Source organism: Rhinoderma darwinii, chromosome 11, assembly GCF_050947455.1.
Source record: "Rhinoderma darwinii isolate aRhiDar2 chromosome 11, aRhiDar2.hap1, whole genome shotgun sequence".
NCBI classification, from domain to species: domain Eukaryota; kingdom Metazoa; phylum Chordata; class Amphibia; order Anura; family Rhinodermatidae; genus Rhinoderma; species Rhinoderma darwinii.
Genome location: NC_134697.1, coordinates 30,047,151 through 30,067,595, shown reverse-complemented (window position 1 = coordinate 30,067,595; position 20,445 = coordinate 30,047,151). Strand labels below are relative to the sequence as shown.

Here is a 20,445-nt window from a genome sequence, read left to right as displayed (position 1 = left end):
AGATACGGCACTTATAATCTGGTGACAGAGCCTCTTTAAAGGCTATGTAAACCTTTAGTGACATTGTTTTTTTTTGTATTGAAATGTATTTATATTGTTATTTGAAACACATTTGTAGCTCACTGATATATTCGCCTTACAAAGGCGTTTTTCAGCTTCTATGTCAGATGAATAAATAGAAGCTGCAGCACTGAAACAATAGAATATTTTTAATAAATGTAATTTAAAAATGTGTTAAGAATCATTATATACAATTGGCACTAAAGGTTTACAGAACCTTTAAGAGATGTGGCAAGCTGCCCTTCTCCCGTTTCTATCTTGAGTTAGTTTACCTGTCTGCACAGACTGGAAGTGTACTAGAGAAGAAACTGGACAAAACATGTGCTACATCTGTAGAGCCTGCCCATCTTAATGTATCCAAAATTGCAGCACCTAATATTATTAGGGGATAGTGGTGCATCTCCGGAATCTCAGCATTCAGGTAAGTAAAAGTTTTTGGAAGTGTTTTTTGGAACATGGGTGTAGCCTAAATCAGAATTTTTTGTTTAGTGGGCAGGTGTTCCTGGATCTAGGGAACAAAACATCATGTTTTTGACTCATCTGCAACATTAAGCCCAGAGGCAAAATTAACCATAATCCTACCCTAAAGCCTAAGCCTAAACTGGAGCAAAATTGCTTTAAATTAGAAACTTTTGCTGCATGTCCTTACCTCCAAATACAAAAAAATCTGTCTTATAAAGTCACAGGTTTAGCACTATCGTCCACGTACCTCACATTATTGTACAAAATAGCCAATGCTGTCTTTATCTGAGCTTTCTGTTGAATTAGATCAAAAATTTATCAGGTTCAAGGGTCATTTCAATCCCATACACATTACAATTTGCAGCCAATTAGGTCTAAAGCAGCATAATTGCCTGTCAAAATCACCCCTAGCTTGGACATCTTTACAAAACTCAGTATCCACCTAGAAAATCATAGAGCTACATAATGAGGTGTCCAAGTGTTCGGAAATTTGCAAAAAAGCAGGTTGTCTTTGCTGTGTTGAGGGAGTCACCTGTTCCTGAAGTGAAGAAAGAAAATAAAAAAAACTTTATACCCTTAGTGTAATTCTGTGCTAATTGGCTCCCATGTGCAAACCTGGATGGTAGAGAAAGAACATTTAAATATTGAAAACATTGAGGAACATATGGCCTAGATATATAAGCTGTCCCTAGAATTTAGGGCACCATATAAGTAACTCACAAAGTTGCACGAATAGGGGCGTTATTATTGAAAAGTAAACGTTTTTACAGAAAATATTAACACTATGAAGAATAATCAGAATGAAATGGCTCTATGTATCAAATTGTGAAAATATATTTCTACACTATGGAAGTTTCGCATACTCCACCACCCTGGCTTTGTAATTCTCAAATTATACTTTTCCTTGAATGAGTAACTATAGTAACATACCTAAAATCTCCTATCTGTTTAATTCCATATTCTTGTTCATAGACAGAAGTATGAGCCGTGTGCTGCTGTATGGTGCCCTGGTATGGCAGCTCATTACGTAGATATTCTTCCCTGGGAGCAATGGCACAAATTGTGCAAATTTAGCAAAATGGCACATGCAGAACAATAAAATTTGAGAAACTTCCCTATGCCACCACATGGCTGCCATACTTTACAACAATAGTTTGCAACAAAAAATGTGGCACACAGAGAATATATTTGGTGCACTTTTTGGTTTTTAGCTCGCCGCTTGTTCAAAACTGTCGAGGAAGGAGCAAATTACAGAGGAGAAGATTTACTCAGCAAAAAGCAGGGAAAAAAAGGTAAGAGGAGTCGCAAAATGCTCCTTCCCATGAAATCTAATTCATTAGAAGCTATTCTTGGTAATTAGTGCACATACTTTATCTACACTGTAGTAGTGCGGCAATAATGAAATGCGTTGAATAGGCTGTAACTTAGAGGTGCGTTCTTATCAGGACAATCCCTCTGATTTAACATAGGTAGAACATAGGGCATCAAGGCTAATAAGATAGAGTAGGGCAAGCTACTAAACATGCCTGAAACTATAGCCTTTTTTTGTATCTAGTCCTTGAAAATTAAAGGGGTTGTCCAGGAATAAATTTTATTTATATTTTAACTTAATTGGACATATGTAAGTAACTTTCTAATATAATGTCTATTTACCTTTGGGTTCGTTACTTGGTTCTGATTTGCGGTCATGTGACCGCACCCAGGGTAAATTTTTTATTTCCTGTGATGGTCCGTGTCTTTGCTCAGCCAGCATTTCCGGCTGAAGAAAGGCACGGCGCGTCATCAACTACATTTGCGGATGTTTCATGAGCTCTTCAGAGCTCCGCCTCCTCTGGTCCCGCCACCTGTAAACATAGTTGATGATTCGCCGTGCCTCTGCTCAGCCGGTAGTGTAGGCTGAGCAAAGACACGGAGTGTCATCAATCATAGTACACGCCCCCTCCTCTGACTGTCTCGTCGTCCACATCTCCACCTCCTTCACTCTTGGAGCTCCCGCACTGCCTGTAAAGGTAGTTAATGACGCGCCGTGCCTCTGTTCAGCCGGAAGTTCTGGCTGCTCAAAGACACGGAGCGTCGTCTCTCCAAGTACACCCCTTTCTCCTTCTACCCTCTGATGTAGAAGGAGGAGGGGGCAGCGTTGTTATTCCTCAATCTCCACACGCCCCTGATGGTTACATAAAGACAGGGCTGATGGGGTTACATGACCCCCATCATCCCTATATGTGAACCTCATCATCCCTGTGTATTACCCACTAACTAATTACCACTAACCACAAAATTTGTAAAAATAAACCGCCACAAACAAAAACACAGTTGTGTGTGGTGAATTTTATATTTTACTATATACTTTAAGCTGTATTTCTGCTGTAGGCTGAAATCACACATGCAGTTTTTGTGTCAGTTTTTTAAGCCAAACACAGGAGTGGATCCAAAAGAAAGACAATGTATAAAGGAAAGATTAATACGTCTCCTCTCTTTTTGATCTACTCCTGAGCTTGGCTCAAAAAAACCTGTCACAACGACTACCACAAAAACTGCATGTGTGATCCCAGCCTTAGAGCCTGTTTACATCAGCGTCTGCTTCCGTTGCAGCTTTCCGTCGGAGGAACCGATGAACGGAAAGCCAGATGAAAACCATAGCTTCCGTAATGCAAACGGAAGCTATGGTTTCCGTTTGGCTTTCTGTTCATCAGTTCCTCTGACGGAAAGCTGCAACGGAACCCATGAACGGAACCCGACACTGATGTGAACATAGCCTTACCTCCCTGTTTGCAGGTATTTTAACCCCTTCCCTCTTTGGCCGCTTTTGACCTTCCTGACAGAGCCTCATTTTTCAAATCTGACATGTTTCACTTTATATGGTAATAACTCCGGAATGCTTTTACCTATCCAAGTGATTCTGAGATTGTTTTCTCGTGACACATTGGACTTTATGTTACTGGCAAAATTTGCCCGATACATTCAGTATTTAATTGTGAAAAACACCAAAATTTAGCGAAAAATTGCAAAAATTTGCATTTTTCTCAATTTAAATGTATCTGCTTGTAAGACAGGCAGTTATACCACACAAAAATGTTGCTAACTAACATCCCCCATATGTCTACTTTAGATTGGCATCGTTTTTTGAACATCATTTTATTTTTCTAGGACGTTACAAGGCTTAGAACTTTAGCAGCAATTTCTCACATTTTCAAGAAAATTTCAAAATGCTATTTTTACAGGGGCCAGTTCAGTTGTGAAGTGGCTTTGAGGTCCTTAGATATTAGAAACCCCCAATAAGTCACCCCATTTTAAAAACTGCACCCCTCAAAGTATTCAAAACAGCATTTAGAAAGTTTCTTAACCCTTTAGACATTGCACAGGAATTAAGGCAATGTAGAGGTGAAATTTACAAAGTTCATTATTTTTTTCCAGAAATTCATTTTGAATCCATTTTTTTTGTACCACAGAAGGTTTTACCCAAGAAATGCAACACAATATTTATTGCCCAGGTTCTGCAGTTTTAGGAAATATCCCACATATGGCCCTAGTGTGCTACTGGACTGAAGCACCGGCCTCAGAAGCAAAGGAGCACCTAGTAGATTTTGGGTCTCCTTTTTATTAGAATATATTTTAGGCACCATGTCAGCTTTGAACAGGTCTTGTGGAACTAAAACAGTGGAAACCCCCCAAAAGTGACCGCATTTTGACAGGCCAGTTTTTTTGCAAAAATTTTTGGAACTAGGCCATGAAAATGAAAATCTAAATTTTTTCAAATAAAATGTAGGTTTAGCTAATTTTTTTTCATTTCCAAAAGAACTAAAGTAGAAAAAGCACCACAACATTTGTAGAGCAATTTCTCCCGAGTAAAACAATACCCCACATGTGGTAATAAACGGTTATTTAGACACACGGCAGGGCTTAGAATGGAAAGAGCGCCATTTGGCTCTTGGAGCTCAAATTTAGCAGGAATAGGGGACAAAACAGTGGAAACCCCCAACAAGTGACCCCATTTTGGAAACTATACCCCTCGAGGAATTTATCTAGGGGTGTAGCAAGCATTTTGACCGGCCAGTTTTTTTGCAAAAAGTTTTGGAACTAGGCCATGAAAATGAAAATCTACATTTTTTCAAATAAAATATAGGTTATCTAATTTTTTTTCATTTCCACAAGGACTGAAGGAGAAAAAGCACTATAAAATTTATAAAGAAATTTCTCCCGAGTAAAACAATACCCCACATGTAGTAATAAACGGCTGTTTGGAGACACGGCGAGGCTGAGAAGGGAAAGAGCGCCATTTGGCTTTTGGAACTCAAATTTATCAGAAATGGTTTGCGGAGGCCATGTCGCATTTGCAAAGCTCCTGAGGGGATAAAACAGTGGAAACCCCCAACAAGTGACCCCATTTTGGAAACTACACCCCATGAGGAAATTATCTAGGAGTATAGTGAGCAGTTTGACCGCACAGGTGTTTTACAGAACTTATTGGAAGTAGGCCGTAAAAATGAAAATCTACATTTTTTCAAATAAAATGTAGGTTTAGGTATTTTTTTTTCATTTCCACAAGGACTGAAGGAGAAAAATCACCGTAAAATTAGTAAAGCAACTTCTCCCGAGTAAAACAATACCCCACATGTGGTCATAAACGGCTGTTTGGACACACGGTAGGGCTCAGAATGGAACTAGCACCATTTGGATTTTGGATAGTGTCTGGGTGCCATGTCACATTTGCTGAGCCCCTGTAGTACTAGTACAGTGGAAACACCCCAAAAGTGACTCCATTTGGGAAACTCTACCCCCTGAGGAATCATCTAGGGGTATAGTGAAAATTTTGATCCCAAAGGTTTTTTGCTGAATTAATTAGAATTAAGCTATGAAAATGAAAAATATTTTTTTTTTCCAACAAGATGTAGTTTTAGATCAACATTTTTCATTTTTACAAGGAATAGAGAAGAAAAAGCACCCCAACATTTGTAAAGTAATTTCTCCCGAGTACGGTAACACCCCATATGTGGTTATAATAGGCTATTTACGTATATGGGAGCATTCAGAAGAAAAGGAGCGGTATTTATCTTTTGGAGCGTAGATTTTGCTGGAATGGTTTGCGGACGCCATGTTGCATTTGCAAAACCCCTGATGTACCAAACAAAAGTGACCCCGTTTTAGAAACTACACCCCTAAAAGGCATTTATCAAGGGGTGTAGTGAGAATTTAGACATCACAGGTGTTTTTCAGAAATGAATACGCAGTGGATTGTGCAAAGTGAAAATTGCAATTTTTCCACTGATCTGCCCATTCACCGCACAAGATGTTGTGCCCCTAGAGAATCTTACCCCATAAATTGTTAAGCGGGTTCTCCCGGGTATGGTAATGCCTTACTTGTGAACATAAATTGCCGTTTGGGCACACTGTAGGGCTAAGAAGGAATAGACCGCCATTTTGAGCATGGATTTTGCTTGGTAATAGTTCTGTTTGGGGTTTTGCTGGTATTTCAGTTTATAATGTGGTGGCGTATGTAATCTGTGCGGAGTACATCAGGGTATATGTAATCTGTGCGGAGTACATCAGGGTATATGTAATCTGTGCGGAGTACATCAGGGTATATGTAATCTGTGCGGAGTACATCAGGGTATATGTAATCTGTGCGGAGTATATCAGGGGTATATGTAATCTGTGCGGAGTACATCAGGGCATAATAAGAGGGTATAATAATGGGGTAAATAATACAATTATCCATAGATGTGTGTTACAATGTGAAGCGATCTGTTATGTGCAGGCCGGTGTCTCACTGATAAACGGTTTTCTTTCTTATCCCCCTTCTGTAACGCTCTGCACCTTTTGGGGACTTTTTCTCCTTCATAGTTTGGGAAATATTACTGGGAAAGTTTTGCGCTGGTATAATACGGGCGCCCTCGCTTCCAGCGGATGTGCTGTGTCCATTCCCTTTCCTAGTTCCTAAATACTAGGGCCCTGAAACTGAAGGAATGTTCCCCTCCGGCCTGCGCATTGAGATGTTTTTTCATCACCGCGTTACTAGTGCCGTAACTTTTTTGTTTTTCAGTTGATTGAGCGGTGTGCGGGCTTGTTTTTTGCGAGACGGGCTGTAGATTTTATTGGTATCATTTTAAAACACATACGACTTTTTGATCACTTTTTATTTAATTTTTTGGTAAAGGAAATTACCAAAAACAATCAATTCTGGAATAGTTTTTTATTGTTTTTTTTTTCGGCATCCACAGTGCGCCCTAAATTACATGTTAGCTTTATTCTGCGGGTCGATACGATTACGGCGATACCAAATTTATATAGTTTTTTTTATGTATTGCGGCTTTTGCACAATAAAATCACTTTTTATAAAATCATTTGTTTTCTGTGTCGCCATATTCCAAGACCCATAACTTTTTTATTTTTGCGTGCACTAAACGGTGTCAGGGATTATTTTTTGCGGGACGGATTGTCGTTTTTATTAGTACTATTTTGGAGTAAATGTGACTTTTGGATCACTTTTTATAGCATTTTTTGGAAGGAGATGTGACCTAAAAACAAAGATTCTGGCGTTGTTTTTCACGGTTTTTTTTTACGGCGTTCACCGTGCGGGATAAATTACATAACAGTTTTGTAGTTTGGGTCGTTACGGACGCGGCGATACCAATTATGTATAGTTTTTTTAATTTTTACGGTTTTTCCCATAATAAAAGACTAACTATGGGAAAAAAGTCAGTTTAGCTTTATTTTTATTTGAAATGTGTGTGTTTTTATTGTTTTACCACATTTTTATTATCTTTTTTTTACTTTTCTTACTTGTCCCACTAGGGGACATGAGGGCCTGATGCCCCGATCGCTACTCTAATACACTGCACTACATACGTAGTGCAGTGTATTAGCGCTGTCAGTTATTCACTGACAGCAAGCCTATGAGGACACGCCGAAGGCGGGTCCTCATCGGCTCCCGTACAAGGCAGACTCGGACGCCATTTTCTGGCGTCCGATTGCCACAGCAACCCAGCGATTGCATCTATTGAGCGCAGCATCTGAGGGGTTAATCTGCCGGATCGGAGAATAGCTCCGGTCCTGGCAGTTACAGGAGGGTGCCAGCTGTATAATACAGCTGTCACCCCGCGGTGATGGTGCCGGCTCTGCTTCTGAGCCCACACAATCACTGCGCCGTACATGTACGGCGCTTTGCGGGAAGCACCTCCCGACAGCGCCGTACATGTACGGCGCATGTCGGGAAGGGGTTAAATGACAACTCTAATGTTAAGGTGTCTTGTTTACACATACAAAAATGTTTAAAAAATATTCACAAAGCTTCTTTTCAAAAAGTTAATAAAATGACATTTACTAGATGACTAGGTGTTCTTTTAATTAGATGACCATTGACCAATCAATATTTTTTGAAAAATTAAAGACATTGACAAGAAGAGATTTATAAAAGGTGACTCAGTACACGCTGAGTTATCATTGCTTAAAGACTACACAATTGACACATTCTGATAATAACAACAATAATAATAATAATAATAAATAATAATAATATGTCTTCTTCCCATTTCTGTCAGAGGACACATGGAGTCCTTGTGCGGATCCATATGACTCTTCACAATTATATGGATCCACATATCGCATGATTCACGAACCACATGTATTCAGGCCAGGGTAGATATTTATGCATTTGATGATTTTATTCCACCCAAAGTCCCCATGACAGCACTAACATATAAGAAGAGGACATATCATCATTGGAATCTGTGCTGTCTCAGTTTTTGCATCTTGAGCCTTTGGGTCAAAACGACTGAAATTTTTGGTGCTTGTCATACTGGGGATATATTGGGTGACACATTCCTGTGGACACTCACATCATCATACGTGTGTCATTACTATGTGTAGAGAGTCTATAAATTGAGTAGATAATCTATAAAACATGGTGAGTACCAAGTTTTACTGGTAATAGTCTATATATTCATTTCAATTAAAGATGAAGAAGACGGAACATTCAGAATCTTTTCAGCAATACTCTGAGAAGTTTAATATTAAAGGAATACCATCACTGAAAACTTCAAATATAGAGGATGATAATGAAACAGAATGGAAAAAGCTAAGACACAGCTGAACCCAAACTTGAACTGAAAAGTCTGCTGGTTCAACTTTTATTGTATGTCTTCATTTTCAAGCTTAGTTATAGATAAAATGAGAAAGATCTGACATTTTGCCATGTGAATTTAATCACGACTTGATGGGCAGACTACATACATCCATGCATTGGAGCAGCAGAAAAGGTGGACATTATTACTTAAGGGGAATGTATCGTTTATTAAATTTGAGTTCAGATGTGCAAGAATTGTGGTGCGTCAATTTACAAAACAATACATTTGAATGGGGTTTTGAAAGTCCCATCTACACATTGCGGAAAAAATACACACGGAATTCAGAGCATGCTGTGGACTTTTAATTCTGTAGTATGATCATTCCATTGCAGAAATGTTCACAGCGGATTTCACCCTTTGCAATGCAGATGCACGTGTGGATTTTGCCCCATATTTGCATTGAATTCACGGCATAATCCATGGTGAAAATATCTGCCACGTTTGGCATTGCCCTTAGGGGTATTTAAGGGGTCATATCAATAATACAACCCCTTTTCTATATGACCTATTAGTATAAATTGATGTTAATAGCAGGGGCATACACAGAAGTCATAAGGCACCATAGTAAAACATAGTATGTGCCCCCCCACTGAGAGCTCCGACAAATATACACATTTTTTTATGAAGTTAATGTTCATTGTCATTTAATATCAGATCTTTATAGTGGGGGCTCCGTTAATACTGATGCACATTGTGAGCGGCAGGCCAGTATCATGGTTAGGTCTCGATTGTGCCTCTATATAGTAGTTAGACTCCTTTTGGGCCCCCATATAGTAGTTAGGTCCCCTTTGTGCCCGTATATAGTAGTTAGGTCTCCTTTGAGCCCCCATATAGTAATTAGGTTCCTTTCCTCCATATAGTAGTTAAGGAGCCTTTAAGCCCCATATAAAACTTATGTTACTTTGGTGCCCCCTTATAGTAGTTGGGTCCCCCTTTGTGCCTCCATATAGTAGTTAGTTCACACTTTGTGCCCCATATAGAGGTTAGGACCTACATTTGCCCCTATATAATAATTAGGTCCCCTTTGCACCAATTAAAATAAAAACAAAAGTCTGATCCTAACCCTCTTCCCACAACGAGTGGCTGGGTTCTCTGCCTGCTTTCTGCGGTCTGTGGTCCGGACTTCATTGGAAAGACACTGACATCCTCTGCATCCTCCTGCCCTCTAGTAGGCCAGAAGTCTTAAAAAGCCTGTGGCCCACGAGAATAAGTGTATGGGCACACAACCTATTTTCAGGCGTAATTCAGGCGTTTTACGCCTTGAATTACGCCTGAAAAGATGGCTCTAATACGCCTGCAAACATCTGCCCATTGCTTGCAATGGGTCTTACGATGTTCTGTGCAGACGAGGTGTAATCTTACGCGTCGCTGTCAAAAGACGGCGCGTAAAATTACGCCCGCGTCAAAGAAGTACAGGACACTTCTTGGGACGTTTTTGGAGCCATTTTTCATTGACTCCATTGAAAAACAGCTCCAATTACGTCCTTAATGGACGCAGCAAAAAACGCGAGTACTTGCAATTACGTCTGAAATTCGGGAGCTGTTTTCGCCTGAAAACAGCTCCGTAATTTCAGAAATAATTTGCGTTTGCGTGTGAACATACCATAAGCGGCAGTCAATGGCTCTAGGTTCCACATTAGTCAGCAGCCGACTCCCGAGGCCAGAGTGATGCAGTTCAGTGCCTGGGCCAGTCCGATACTGGTCATGAGAGTTCATGATGTATCTGTTAAACAGATATCATTATAGTCCATGAGTGACAGATGCCACGGTTGGGCATCTGTTTAAAGCATCTGTCATCCATGGGCTTTAATGGCATTTATTTAATGGATGTTAATAAAAGCTATTGTACAGCTCATGACGTATACGTTTAATGAATGCTTGTGACAGATGTCATACAGTGTCATCTAAAGTTTATTACTAGACTCCGCAGAATGGAAATTACTTTATTTCATACCTTTTTTTTGTGGAATACTGTATGTATACCAGCCAGACAAAGGCCAAAAGGACACTCTTTTGGCCCACATCTGACCGTGGAGCTTTATGGACACGTTTAGTGAGTACTTCGGGAGATTTTCCAATGTACACGGTAAATGTAAACAAAAAATGTGACGTGAACATTACGGTCAACTAAGTGGTGGGGGCCCATCCCTGACTCTTCTATAAGGCCCTATGAATTCTAGTCACACCCCTGAATTCAGGTTTTGATTTTGATCTTCAATAAATACATTTCTCAAATACTATGTTGAGTTTCTAACTTTAATATTATTACCTAAGCCATACAGGGGTATGATGTATCCGTTATTGTACAGTATATTTTCTGTATTTTGGGATAATGTATAATAAAGCCCTGACTGCAAGTATGCAGGTTTATGCACATGTTGAACTTTGGCATCCTAGACATTCATTGTTCTATCTTGGACTTGTGAAATCTTAGGATATCTAAAGATATGCATTAGAATGTAAATTTCCCAAGAACTGAAAATACGTAAAATCAAGAGAGTTATCATGGGGGCATATATTTCTTAATGTCAGTAGATCACCTTAAAGGGTAAACTTTAAAAAAAACTCTTGACATGTCATACTGCCGCTCGCGTTGATTTTCAAGTAAAGCCGATCGGAAACTAAGCATATGTCACTATGACATATCAAAATCAAAAAGTTTTTTAAAAGTTTGGTTACCCTTTAAAGAACAACGCAGTCAGCCTGAAATGTTCAGCGATTACACGATCAGCAAGAATTTTCTCATTTGTCGATGATTGGCATATAAAATTATCATTTGCCGGCGTTATATCCCCTTGTGTAAAGAGGCATCTTCAAAAGCAATCAAGATTATGAAAAAACATCAGAGTATTGTTACATATAAATGCATGTCTTTTGAACGTTTACATTTCTCTATATCGTCAATCGGTAATTGTTTTTACCAAGTTATTTTCCCGTGCAACAGGACCCAAATGCACGAATACCTTCTTCTTAAGTTTGTTGAATTATTTCTTACAAACTGTTTCCACTAATGAATCCATTGTCCAAGTATAACACAATAATGAAGGTGTCATCCATTGTGATGTCCTGCTATGAAATTGCCCTTTAACTATGGCCCCCACATCGTTGATTATATAAATATTTTTTAATTAGATTTCTACTTTTAAAGGTCATCTTATATTTACAGCCATATTATTAGCCATTATTTTTCTTGTGCTTCAAATCAGTTGTTTTTGAAGGTTAAACGAGTTATAATGTGATTCATTTTTTCAGGATCTATGCCCATTTATACTGCATTATTTGATCCTAGCTAAATTCTCATTGTTGCACTTGCACTAAAGCAGCATGTAGCCATGAGTAATATTTCTAATGCGGTATATTACTCAAATCTCAAGTGCTCCTTAAGGACCTTCTGTTATTTTTCTTCCATTTATTTGGCTAAAAAACTGTTCTACCTTCCTGATTTTCTGCATGATTAAACTGACTTGAGTCAAATTCACAGAAAATACACAATCTTTTAAATAATTTTTTTTTTTACAATTTCTTAATGTGATTACTTCAATATTATGTACCACATTAAAATTTACAGTAATTAGCAGTATTCGTTTTGCTCTGTGTCGCCATAAATGTCTTAACCACAAGTTCCCTAGTGAGCATCTCAATTACAGGTGCCCCCATAAGTGCCTGCGAGAGATGCCCCATAAGTGCTTTCCAGAGATGCCCCCAAAAAACTATCAGTTGCAGATATGGAAGACTAATGAACCACGGGGCAGGGCATGGCTTCTTCAAATCAGGAAGTCAGATGTGCCACATAGTGCCATGCTTTGTCCACACACTATATAATGACAAGCAGTGCTCACATAGATCCATACAGTGCAACATAGTGTAAAACAGTAGCCAAAAAGCACCATACTTTGCCCACAGTGAACACATAGTACCATACTGTTCCAAATATAGTACCCTATGTCTACAGGGCCCAGAATCAGAGGAGATGGCTCTCCTCGAGAACCTGGTAACCTGCTACCTGGCTCTCAAAAATATTGCAAAAATACCAGACGCTCTGCATGCATGCACCATTTTGATAAATTTGGCATCGTTTCTACCTGTCCGGTCTATTTTTCAAAATTTAGGACATCATTAATGAATTTGCACCAATATTTCTATTAAAAGGTTACTCCCATCTTTTAAAGTGATGGCATATCGCTATGATATGCCCTCACTTTATTATCCAGGGGTGGTTCGACCTCGGGAACCCCCACAGATCCCAAAAATGAAGGGGCTGCAGCGCTGATTCAGTGCCACATCCCCTTCACTGTTTTCCCCTGCACAGTGGCACCCCGGTCACCCTCTGTGCAGGGAACTGCAGCACAACCCCATCTTAACATTATACCATCACTTTACCAGATAGGAATAACCCTTTAATTATTATTAAGCAAAGTTATTATCCCCAGACTCTTAAAACTCCCCTTCATTTTAATAATGTTCTTCCAACATGAATGCCACACGTGCAACTTAGTATTAAAATCTCCTATTTTTAACTACATTAAGAGAGTTCACAGAGGAGATCCTTTATACAGATAAGGAGAGCTTTTTCCTGATCCATCGGACAGCAAGCTGTAAAGGTTGTCAGAAAAAACGGATGACATCCATACGGGTAGGGGGGCACTGAGCCTCATACTCTTGTACTTGTTGGTCACTAATCATTACCTGTTGGTCACTAAAGGATCTCTAGACACGAAAATTGATGAACACTCTTTATTCATTATATACACGCATGAACTGCTGTTAATGTCGTATCACCTCACGATACTGGATACAGGCTTTGAATGAGCATCAAAACTTCAGTACATTTTTTATATATTGTCTGTACAATTGTGTTTTTTCTAAAGTAATTTTTTAAGAGAAACAAGTAAAAGCTATATTTTATATACAAAAAAACTCCGGATCTACTTTTCTTTTCAATGTTTTGCTCTGACATGATATCTCATATATTTTTTTCTTAATTTTATGTTTCTCAAAGTTTTCCCTTAACAAGTATAAGAAGTGCATTCTAATAATCTGGAAACTAACACCCGACTGTTATAAATTGTTGCTTGCATGCATTAAATTGTCATCACGCGTTTTATCATCGAGCAAATGTCAGTTTAGAAAAGCTCCTACATAAATATATTTAAGGGCAATCACCGTTAATTGTACTGTCGCACACGTGAAGCTAATTGCATAAAATTGCAAACCTCTTCTCTAAGACCGTGGGGATTATAATTGGAGCAAATTCATTGAGAATTAATTCTATTTTAAATGTTAACCGGGCATCGTGAATTTTTGTTCTACAAGGGGGGAGAAAACACTTGATTTTTCTAACATTGCTGTTGTTCTCGTATGTATTTTTCACTTCAGGTCCAGAAAGATTGTTCTGCCAGTTTCAATCCGCCAGTCTCTTCATCATGTGTCCATGTATCTCCATATGCGTGTCAGAGACGAACTCCGCTGCAAGACATCAACACAATATTCACGGTAATAATTATTGGCTACATAGTCATCAAAACTGCTTGCTAAAATAATGATATAGCAGGCAGTAGTGTGGAAAAAAAAGAGTACTCAGGGTCAGGTTTATACCGGTGAAATAGAATTTCATTGTGATTTTCTAAGCCACGTCTCAGCTGTGACTGGTACTGGCAGGGACAGAAATATTCTATTTAATTGCATAGGGCTTATCTGGGCAGGATTTTACAAACACTTGGGAATCAATAGCGAAAATGATTTCTGCATTCTTCCACTACAGGCTATTTTTCATGTTCACTGTAACATGTATTTTCGAAGGATTATTCTACAATCATATAAAGTTTCATTGCTATTTGTTTGTCCCTAATCTTAATGTACGCGTTTCAACATGTCAACTTTTCAAATGACATTTAAATTTAAGTCATAGAGAGATAATGCTCCCGCACCCCCTCACCCAATCCTTCTTGATGGCTTTTTTTTGGCATACTAATGTGCTTGAAATCCATAGGTGATGTTCCACTCTAGCAACATCAAATGCTGTTCTTTTCCAAACGTATACTTATTACAGCTATCTAACTCATTTTACTGTTATTGAGTTCTTGGAGAAGGCAATGGTTCAGCTTCTGATAATCTTTAAGATTACTACTTTAAGGCGTCCCAGTGTTCAGGCTTCGGAAAGGCTGTGGCTAAGTAGTTTATACTTGCTATGCAAAGCTGGGACATATTCTGCGTTGTCGGATATTGAGGTCATAGCATGCATGACTTGCTTTGCAAATATAAAAAAAAGATTTACAGGGACAAGACAAATTTTCCTATTCTCTAGTAAAGGCACCTAAAGCCATTTATATTATTATCCAGTTGTGCATTAAATGCTTTACGTTGGCATATGACATAACCTGCAAAGTAGGAGTTCAAGGCAACCGCACGCTATCTTCTTGTGGCTATAACACACCATCAAAGAATTTGATGCCGCTATCTTCTAAGCAATTTAGCATTTATATATGATGTCAAATTTAATTACAGACATAAAAGGACAATTTATTCCAGCCTTACTGAGAGCATTCGTGTACTTCTTTCTTTCAATAAACTGATTTAATTTAATTCCAGTGTATTGTGCAGATCACGTTACATTATAATGAGTGGTATTGATTTCCAACAGTGAGATTCATTACTGTTGTACACCTTTTTAGTAATATCAGCCCAAATGTTAGAAAGGGGCTTTGTAATAACTGCATGACTAGGAAAATAGAAAATTACTGTTGGCAATTCTTGCCAAGTTGTTATTACTGTAAAAACAATCCTGAAAGATCTTAGAATGAGATACTAGTAAATGCAGTTGAAAGTATAGAAATTTGATCTTGGATTTGATGCATCCTTTGGAACTGTGGGGTTAAATTCACACCACGTTTGTGGTGTACGGTTGGCGTATACATTACATAGTACGGTTAAAAAAAAGACATAGGTCCATCAAGTTCAACCAAGGGGTGTGAGAAAGGGAAGGAATCTGAGAAAATATAGAACTTTATTTTACCCCTATTGATCCAGTGGAAAGTTTTAAAAAAACAAAACTAATAATAAATATAAAAATTACCCTTAAGGCATTAACCAATCTTCACTAGAAAGTAAAAATTTCTGACTTATGCACCGATCTACCAAAACATTTAAATCACTGACAGGTGAAGAGAATAAGGGTATGTTCACACTGCAGTGTCCGTTACGGCTGAAATTACGGGGCTGTTTTCAGGAGAAAACAGCTCCGTAATTTCAGCCGTAATGGCATGCTGAGGCGCTTTTCGCTGCGTCCATTACGGACGTAAATGGAGCGGTTTTTCCATGCTGTGAATGTAAAACGGCTCCATTTACGTCTGAAGAAGTGACAGGTACTTCTTTGACGCGGGCGTCTTTTTTATACCTCGCCTTTTGACAGCGGGGCGTAAAAAAAATGACCGTCGGAACAGAACATCGTAAGACCCATTCAAATGAATGGGCAGATGTTTGCCAACGCTATTGAGCCGCATTTTCGGACGTAATTCGGGGCTAAAATGCCCGAATTACGTCCATAAATAGTGTGTGTGAACCCAGCCTAACATTTATTATCTCATTACAATGGCTCCTGACCAGGGGTGTGATATATTAGGCAACAAGTGAACAGTCAGTTCTTGAAATTGATGTGTTGGAAGCTGAAAAAATGGGCAAGTGTAACGATCTGAGTGACTTGGATATGGCCAAATTGTGCTGACTAGACGACTGGGTTGGAGCATCTCCAAAACAGCAGATCTTGTGGGGTGTTCCTGGGGTGCACTCATTAGTACCTCCCAAAAGTGGTCCAAGGAAGTAGAACTGGCATTCAAGGCCACAGGGAGAAAAGGCTAGCAGGGGAGATGGTCTGACCCCACAAAGGAGCTACTGGAGCACAAGTTGCTGAAATAGTTAACGCTGGGTATGATAGAAATGTGTCAGAACACACAGAGCATCTCAGCTTGCTAAATATGAGTCTGCATAGCCACAGACTGGTCAGATTACCCATGCTGACCCCTGTCTCCAACCAGAAGTGCCTACAACGGGCACGCGAGCACCAGAAGTGGACCATTGAGCAATGGAAGAAGGTGGCCTGGTTTGATGAATCACACTTTCTTTTACATCATGTGGATGGCTGGGTGCATGTGCGTCACTTACCAGGTGAAGAGATGGCACCAGGATTCCCTATGGGAAGAAGGCAAACCGGTGGAGGCAGTGTGATACTTTGGGCAATGTTCTGCTGGGAAACATTAGGTCATGGCATTCATTTAGATGTGACTTTGACACGTACCATCTATCTAAACATTGTTGCAGACCAAGTACACCCCTTCAGGCTCACACAGAGTTTTTTTGCAGGAGGAAAATTCTGCCTCAAAATTCCGACTTTGACCTTCCTGCATGCCGTTTGCCGCGATTTTCGCTGCGTTTTTCGCAGCATTTTTTGCTCACGCTCATTGAGTGCTACGGGCAAAAAACTCAGCGAAATACGCTTTCTCTGCCTCCCATTGATGTCAATGGGAGGTCAGAGGCGTAATCGCGCGAAGATAGGGCATGTCCCTTCTTTCTCGTGCGAGACGATTGTACCGCTCGTGGGAGAAAACCGCCTCCGCCTCCCATTGAAATCAATGGGAGGCATTTTCGGCCGTTTTTTGACGAGTTTTGCGGAGCGGTTTCGTCAAAATACTCTGTGTGAACAGGGCCTCATGGCAACAATATTACATAATGGAAATGTGACTTTTTTCAGCAAGATATTAATAGTATAAGAATAAAGTCACTTACCTGGGGGAGAGAAAGCACCAGGATGTACTATGGTAAGAAGGCAAACTGGTGTCGGCAGTGTATTGCTCTGGGAAATGTTCTGCTGGGAATTATTGGGCCTTGGTATTCATGTGGATGTGACTTTTATTAAACATGATGAGATAGCATCTAAAACTTTTTTTTAACCCCTTAAGGACGCAGCCTAGTTTTGGCCTTAAGGCTCAGAGCCCATTTTTCAAATCTGACATATTTCACTTTATGTGGTAATAACGTCGGAATGCTTAAACCTACCCAAGCGATTCTGAGATTGTTTTCTCGTGACACATTGGGCTTCATGTTCGTGGTAAAATTTGGTCGATATATTCAGTGTTTATTGGTGAAAAATTGCAAAATTTAGAGAAAATTTTGAAAAAATAGCATTTTTCAGAATTTAAATGCATCTGCTTGTAAAACAGACGGTTATACCACCCACAATAGTTACTAGTTCACATTTCCCATATGTCTACTTTAGATTGGCATCGTTTTTTGAACATTCTTTTATTTTTCTTGGACGTTACAAGGCTTAGAACATAAACAGCAATTTCTCATATTTTTAAGAAAATTTCAAAAGCCTTTTTTTGAAGGTACCAGTTCAGTTCTGAAGAGGCTTTGAGGGGCCTATGTGTTAGAAACCCTGATAAAACACCCCATTTTAAAAACGAGACCCCTCAAAGTATTCAAAACAGCATTTAGAAAGTTTTTTAACCCTTCAGGCATTTCACAGGAATTAAAGCAAAGTGGAGGTGAACTTTGCAAATTTCATTTTTCTTGCTGAATTTCAATTTTATTACATTTTTTTTTCTGTAACACGGAAGGTTTTACCAGAGAAACACTACTAAATATGTATTGTCCAGATTCTGCAGTTTTTAGAAATGTCCCACATGTGTCTCTACTGCGCTCGTGGAATAAAACACAAGCCGTAGAAGCAAAGAAGGACCTAGTGCATTTTGAGGCCTCTTTTTTATTAGAATATATTTTAGGCAGCATGCCAGGTTTGAAGAGGTGTTGAGGTGCCAAAACAGTAGGAATCCCCGAATAGTGACCCCATTGTGGAAACTGCACCCCTCAAGGAATTAATTTATGGTTGTTGTTACCATTTTGACCGCACAGTTTTTTCACAGCACGTATTTGAATTGGGCTGTGAAATGAAAAAAAAGTCATTTTTTCCAATATAATGTCATTTGTGATCAAAATTTCTTATTTTCACAGGGAACAAAATACCCCATTTGGTTGCCCAATTTGTCCTTAGTGTGGCAATACCCCATTTGTGGTGATAAACTGCCGTTTGGGCCCATGGGAGGGCTCAAAAGGAAAGGAGCGCTATATGTTTGTTGGAGTCCAGATTTTGCTGGTTTGGTTTTCGGGTGCCATGTCGCATTTGCAGAGCCCCAGGGGTATCAAAGCAATGGAAACTCACAAAAGTGACCCCATTTTGGAAACTACACCCCTCAAGGAATTCATTTATGGTTGTTGTTAGCATTTTGAGCACACAGTTTTTTCACAGCACCTATTTCAATTGGGCTGTGACATAAAAAAAATGACATTTTTTCCAATAAGATGTAATTTTTTATCAAAATTTCTTATTTTCACAGGGAACAAAATGCTCAATTTTGTTGCCCAATTTCTCCTGAGTGCAGCAATACCCCATTTGTGGCAATAAACTGCCGTTTGGGCCCATGGGAGGGCTGAGAAAGAAAGGAGCGCTGTGTGTTCTTTGGAGTCCAGATTTTGCTGGATTGGTTTTCGGGTGCCATGTCGCATTTGCAGAGCCCCAGAGCTATCAAAGCAATAGAAACCAATCACAAATGACCCCATTTTGGAAACTACACCCCTCAAGGAATTCATTTATGGGTAATGTGACCATTTAGACCCCATAGTTTCTTCACAGAACTTATTTGAATTGGGCTGGGAATTAAATAAATATATATTTTTTCCAATAATATGTCATTTTAGCTCAAAAATTCTTATTTTCACAAGAAACAAAATACCCCATTCTGTTGCGCAATTTGTCCTGAGTGCCGCAATACCCCATTTGTGGTGATAAACTGCCGTTTGGGCCCATGGGAGGGCTCAGAAGGAAAGGACCACCATTTGGCCTACTGGTGATTTTCTGGTGCGAAGTCATGTATGCAGAAGCCCCTGAGGTCCCAGTACAGTTGAAACCCGCAAGAAGTGACCCCGTTTTAAAAACTACACCCTTAAGGCATTCATCTAGAGGTGTAGTGAGCATTTTGACCGGAGACCTACACCCCATAAACTGTAATGTGGGTTCTCCCGGGTATGGCAATACCCTACATGTGGCTGTTATCAGCTGCCTGGGCACACAGCAGGGCTCAGAAGGGAAAGATGAGGGGGGATAAGCTGTGCGGAGTGCATCAGGGTAAGTAACATTGGGGTAAATTATAAACCAAGGGATGTATGATAAATTTTAAAACACTTTCATACAGAGTTCTGGTTATTCGGGACACGTGTCACATTGATATATTGTGTCATCCATTATCCCCCTCTTATAGCAGACTTTGCACCTCTTTTGACTTTTTCCCTTCTTGCCAGTTTGGGGAACTTCTCCTGGAAAGTGTTGCCCTGCTACGATGTGTGTGGCCTCGCTTCCAGAAGTACTGGGTGCCCCCCCCCCCCTTCCTGGTCCCTAAAGATTAGGTTCTTGATAATAACCTCTTGAAATTCCAGGAAAGTTCCCGTCTGGCCTGTACATCGACGTAGCACGTACGCATTGTACAATGCCATCTGTATGATGTGCCCGGCCAGCTTCTTATACCACACCGCAATTGCGCTGTAGGGCTTCAGGATTTGATCTGACAAGCCCACCCCTCCCATGTACCTATTGTAGTCCAGGATGCAGTCTGGTTTGGGGGTGGCCTTTCCTTCATATATCCTAAACCTGTAGGTATACCCTGATGCACTCTTGCAGCTTATACATCTTCACGCCATACCTTGCCCTCTTACCCAGCAGGTACTCGCGGACTTGAACCCTCCCTTTAAAATG

At 39.7% G+C, this 20,445-nt stretch overlaps 1 protein-coding gene across 2 annotated transcripts in view; it reads left to right on the top strand.

Annotated features, from left to right (window-relative positions):
* DNTT (DNA nucleotidylexotransferase) overlaps window positions 1–20,445 on the top strand; it is a 213,220-nt gene that overhangs the window by 38,588 nt on the left and 154,187 nt on the right. For both annotated transcript variants that reach the window (XM_075843235.1, XM_075843234.1), the window contains exon 3: window positions 14,032–14,138. In XM_075843235.1, the coding sequence (XP_075699350.1) occupies window positions 14,032–14,138 (107 nt within the window). The remainder of the gene's footprint in view (window positions 1–14,031; window positions 14,139–20,445) is intronic.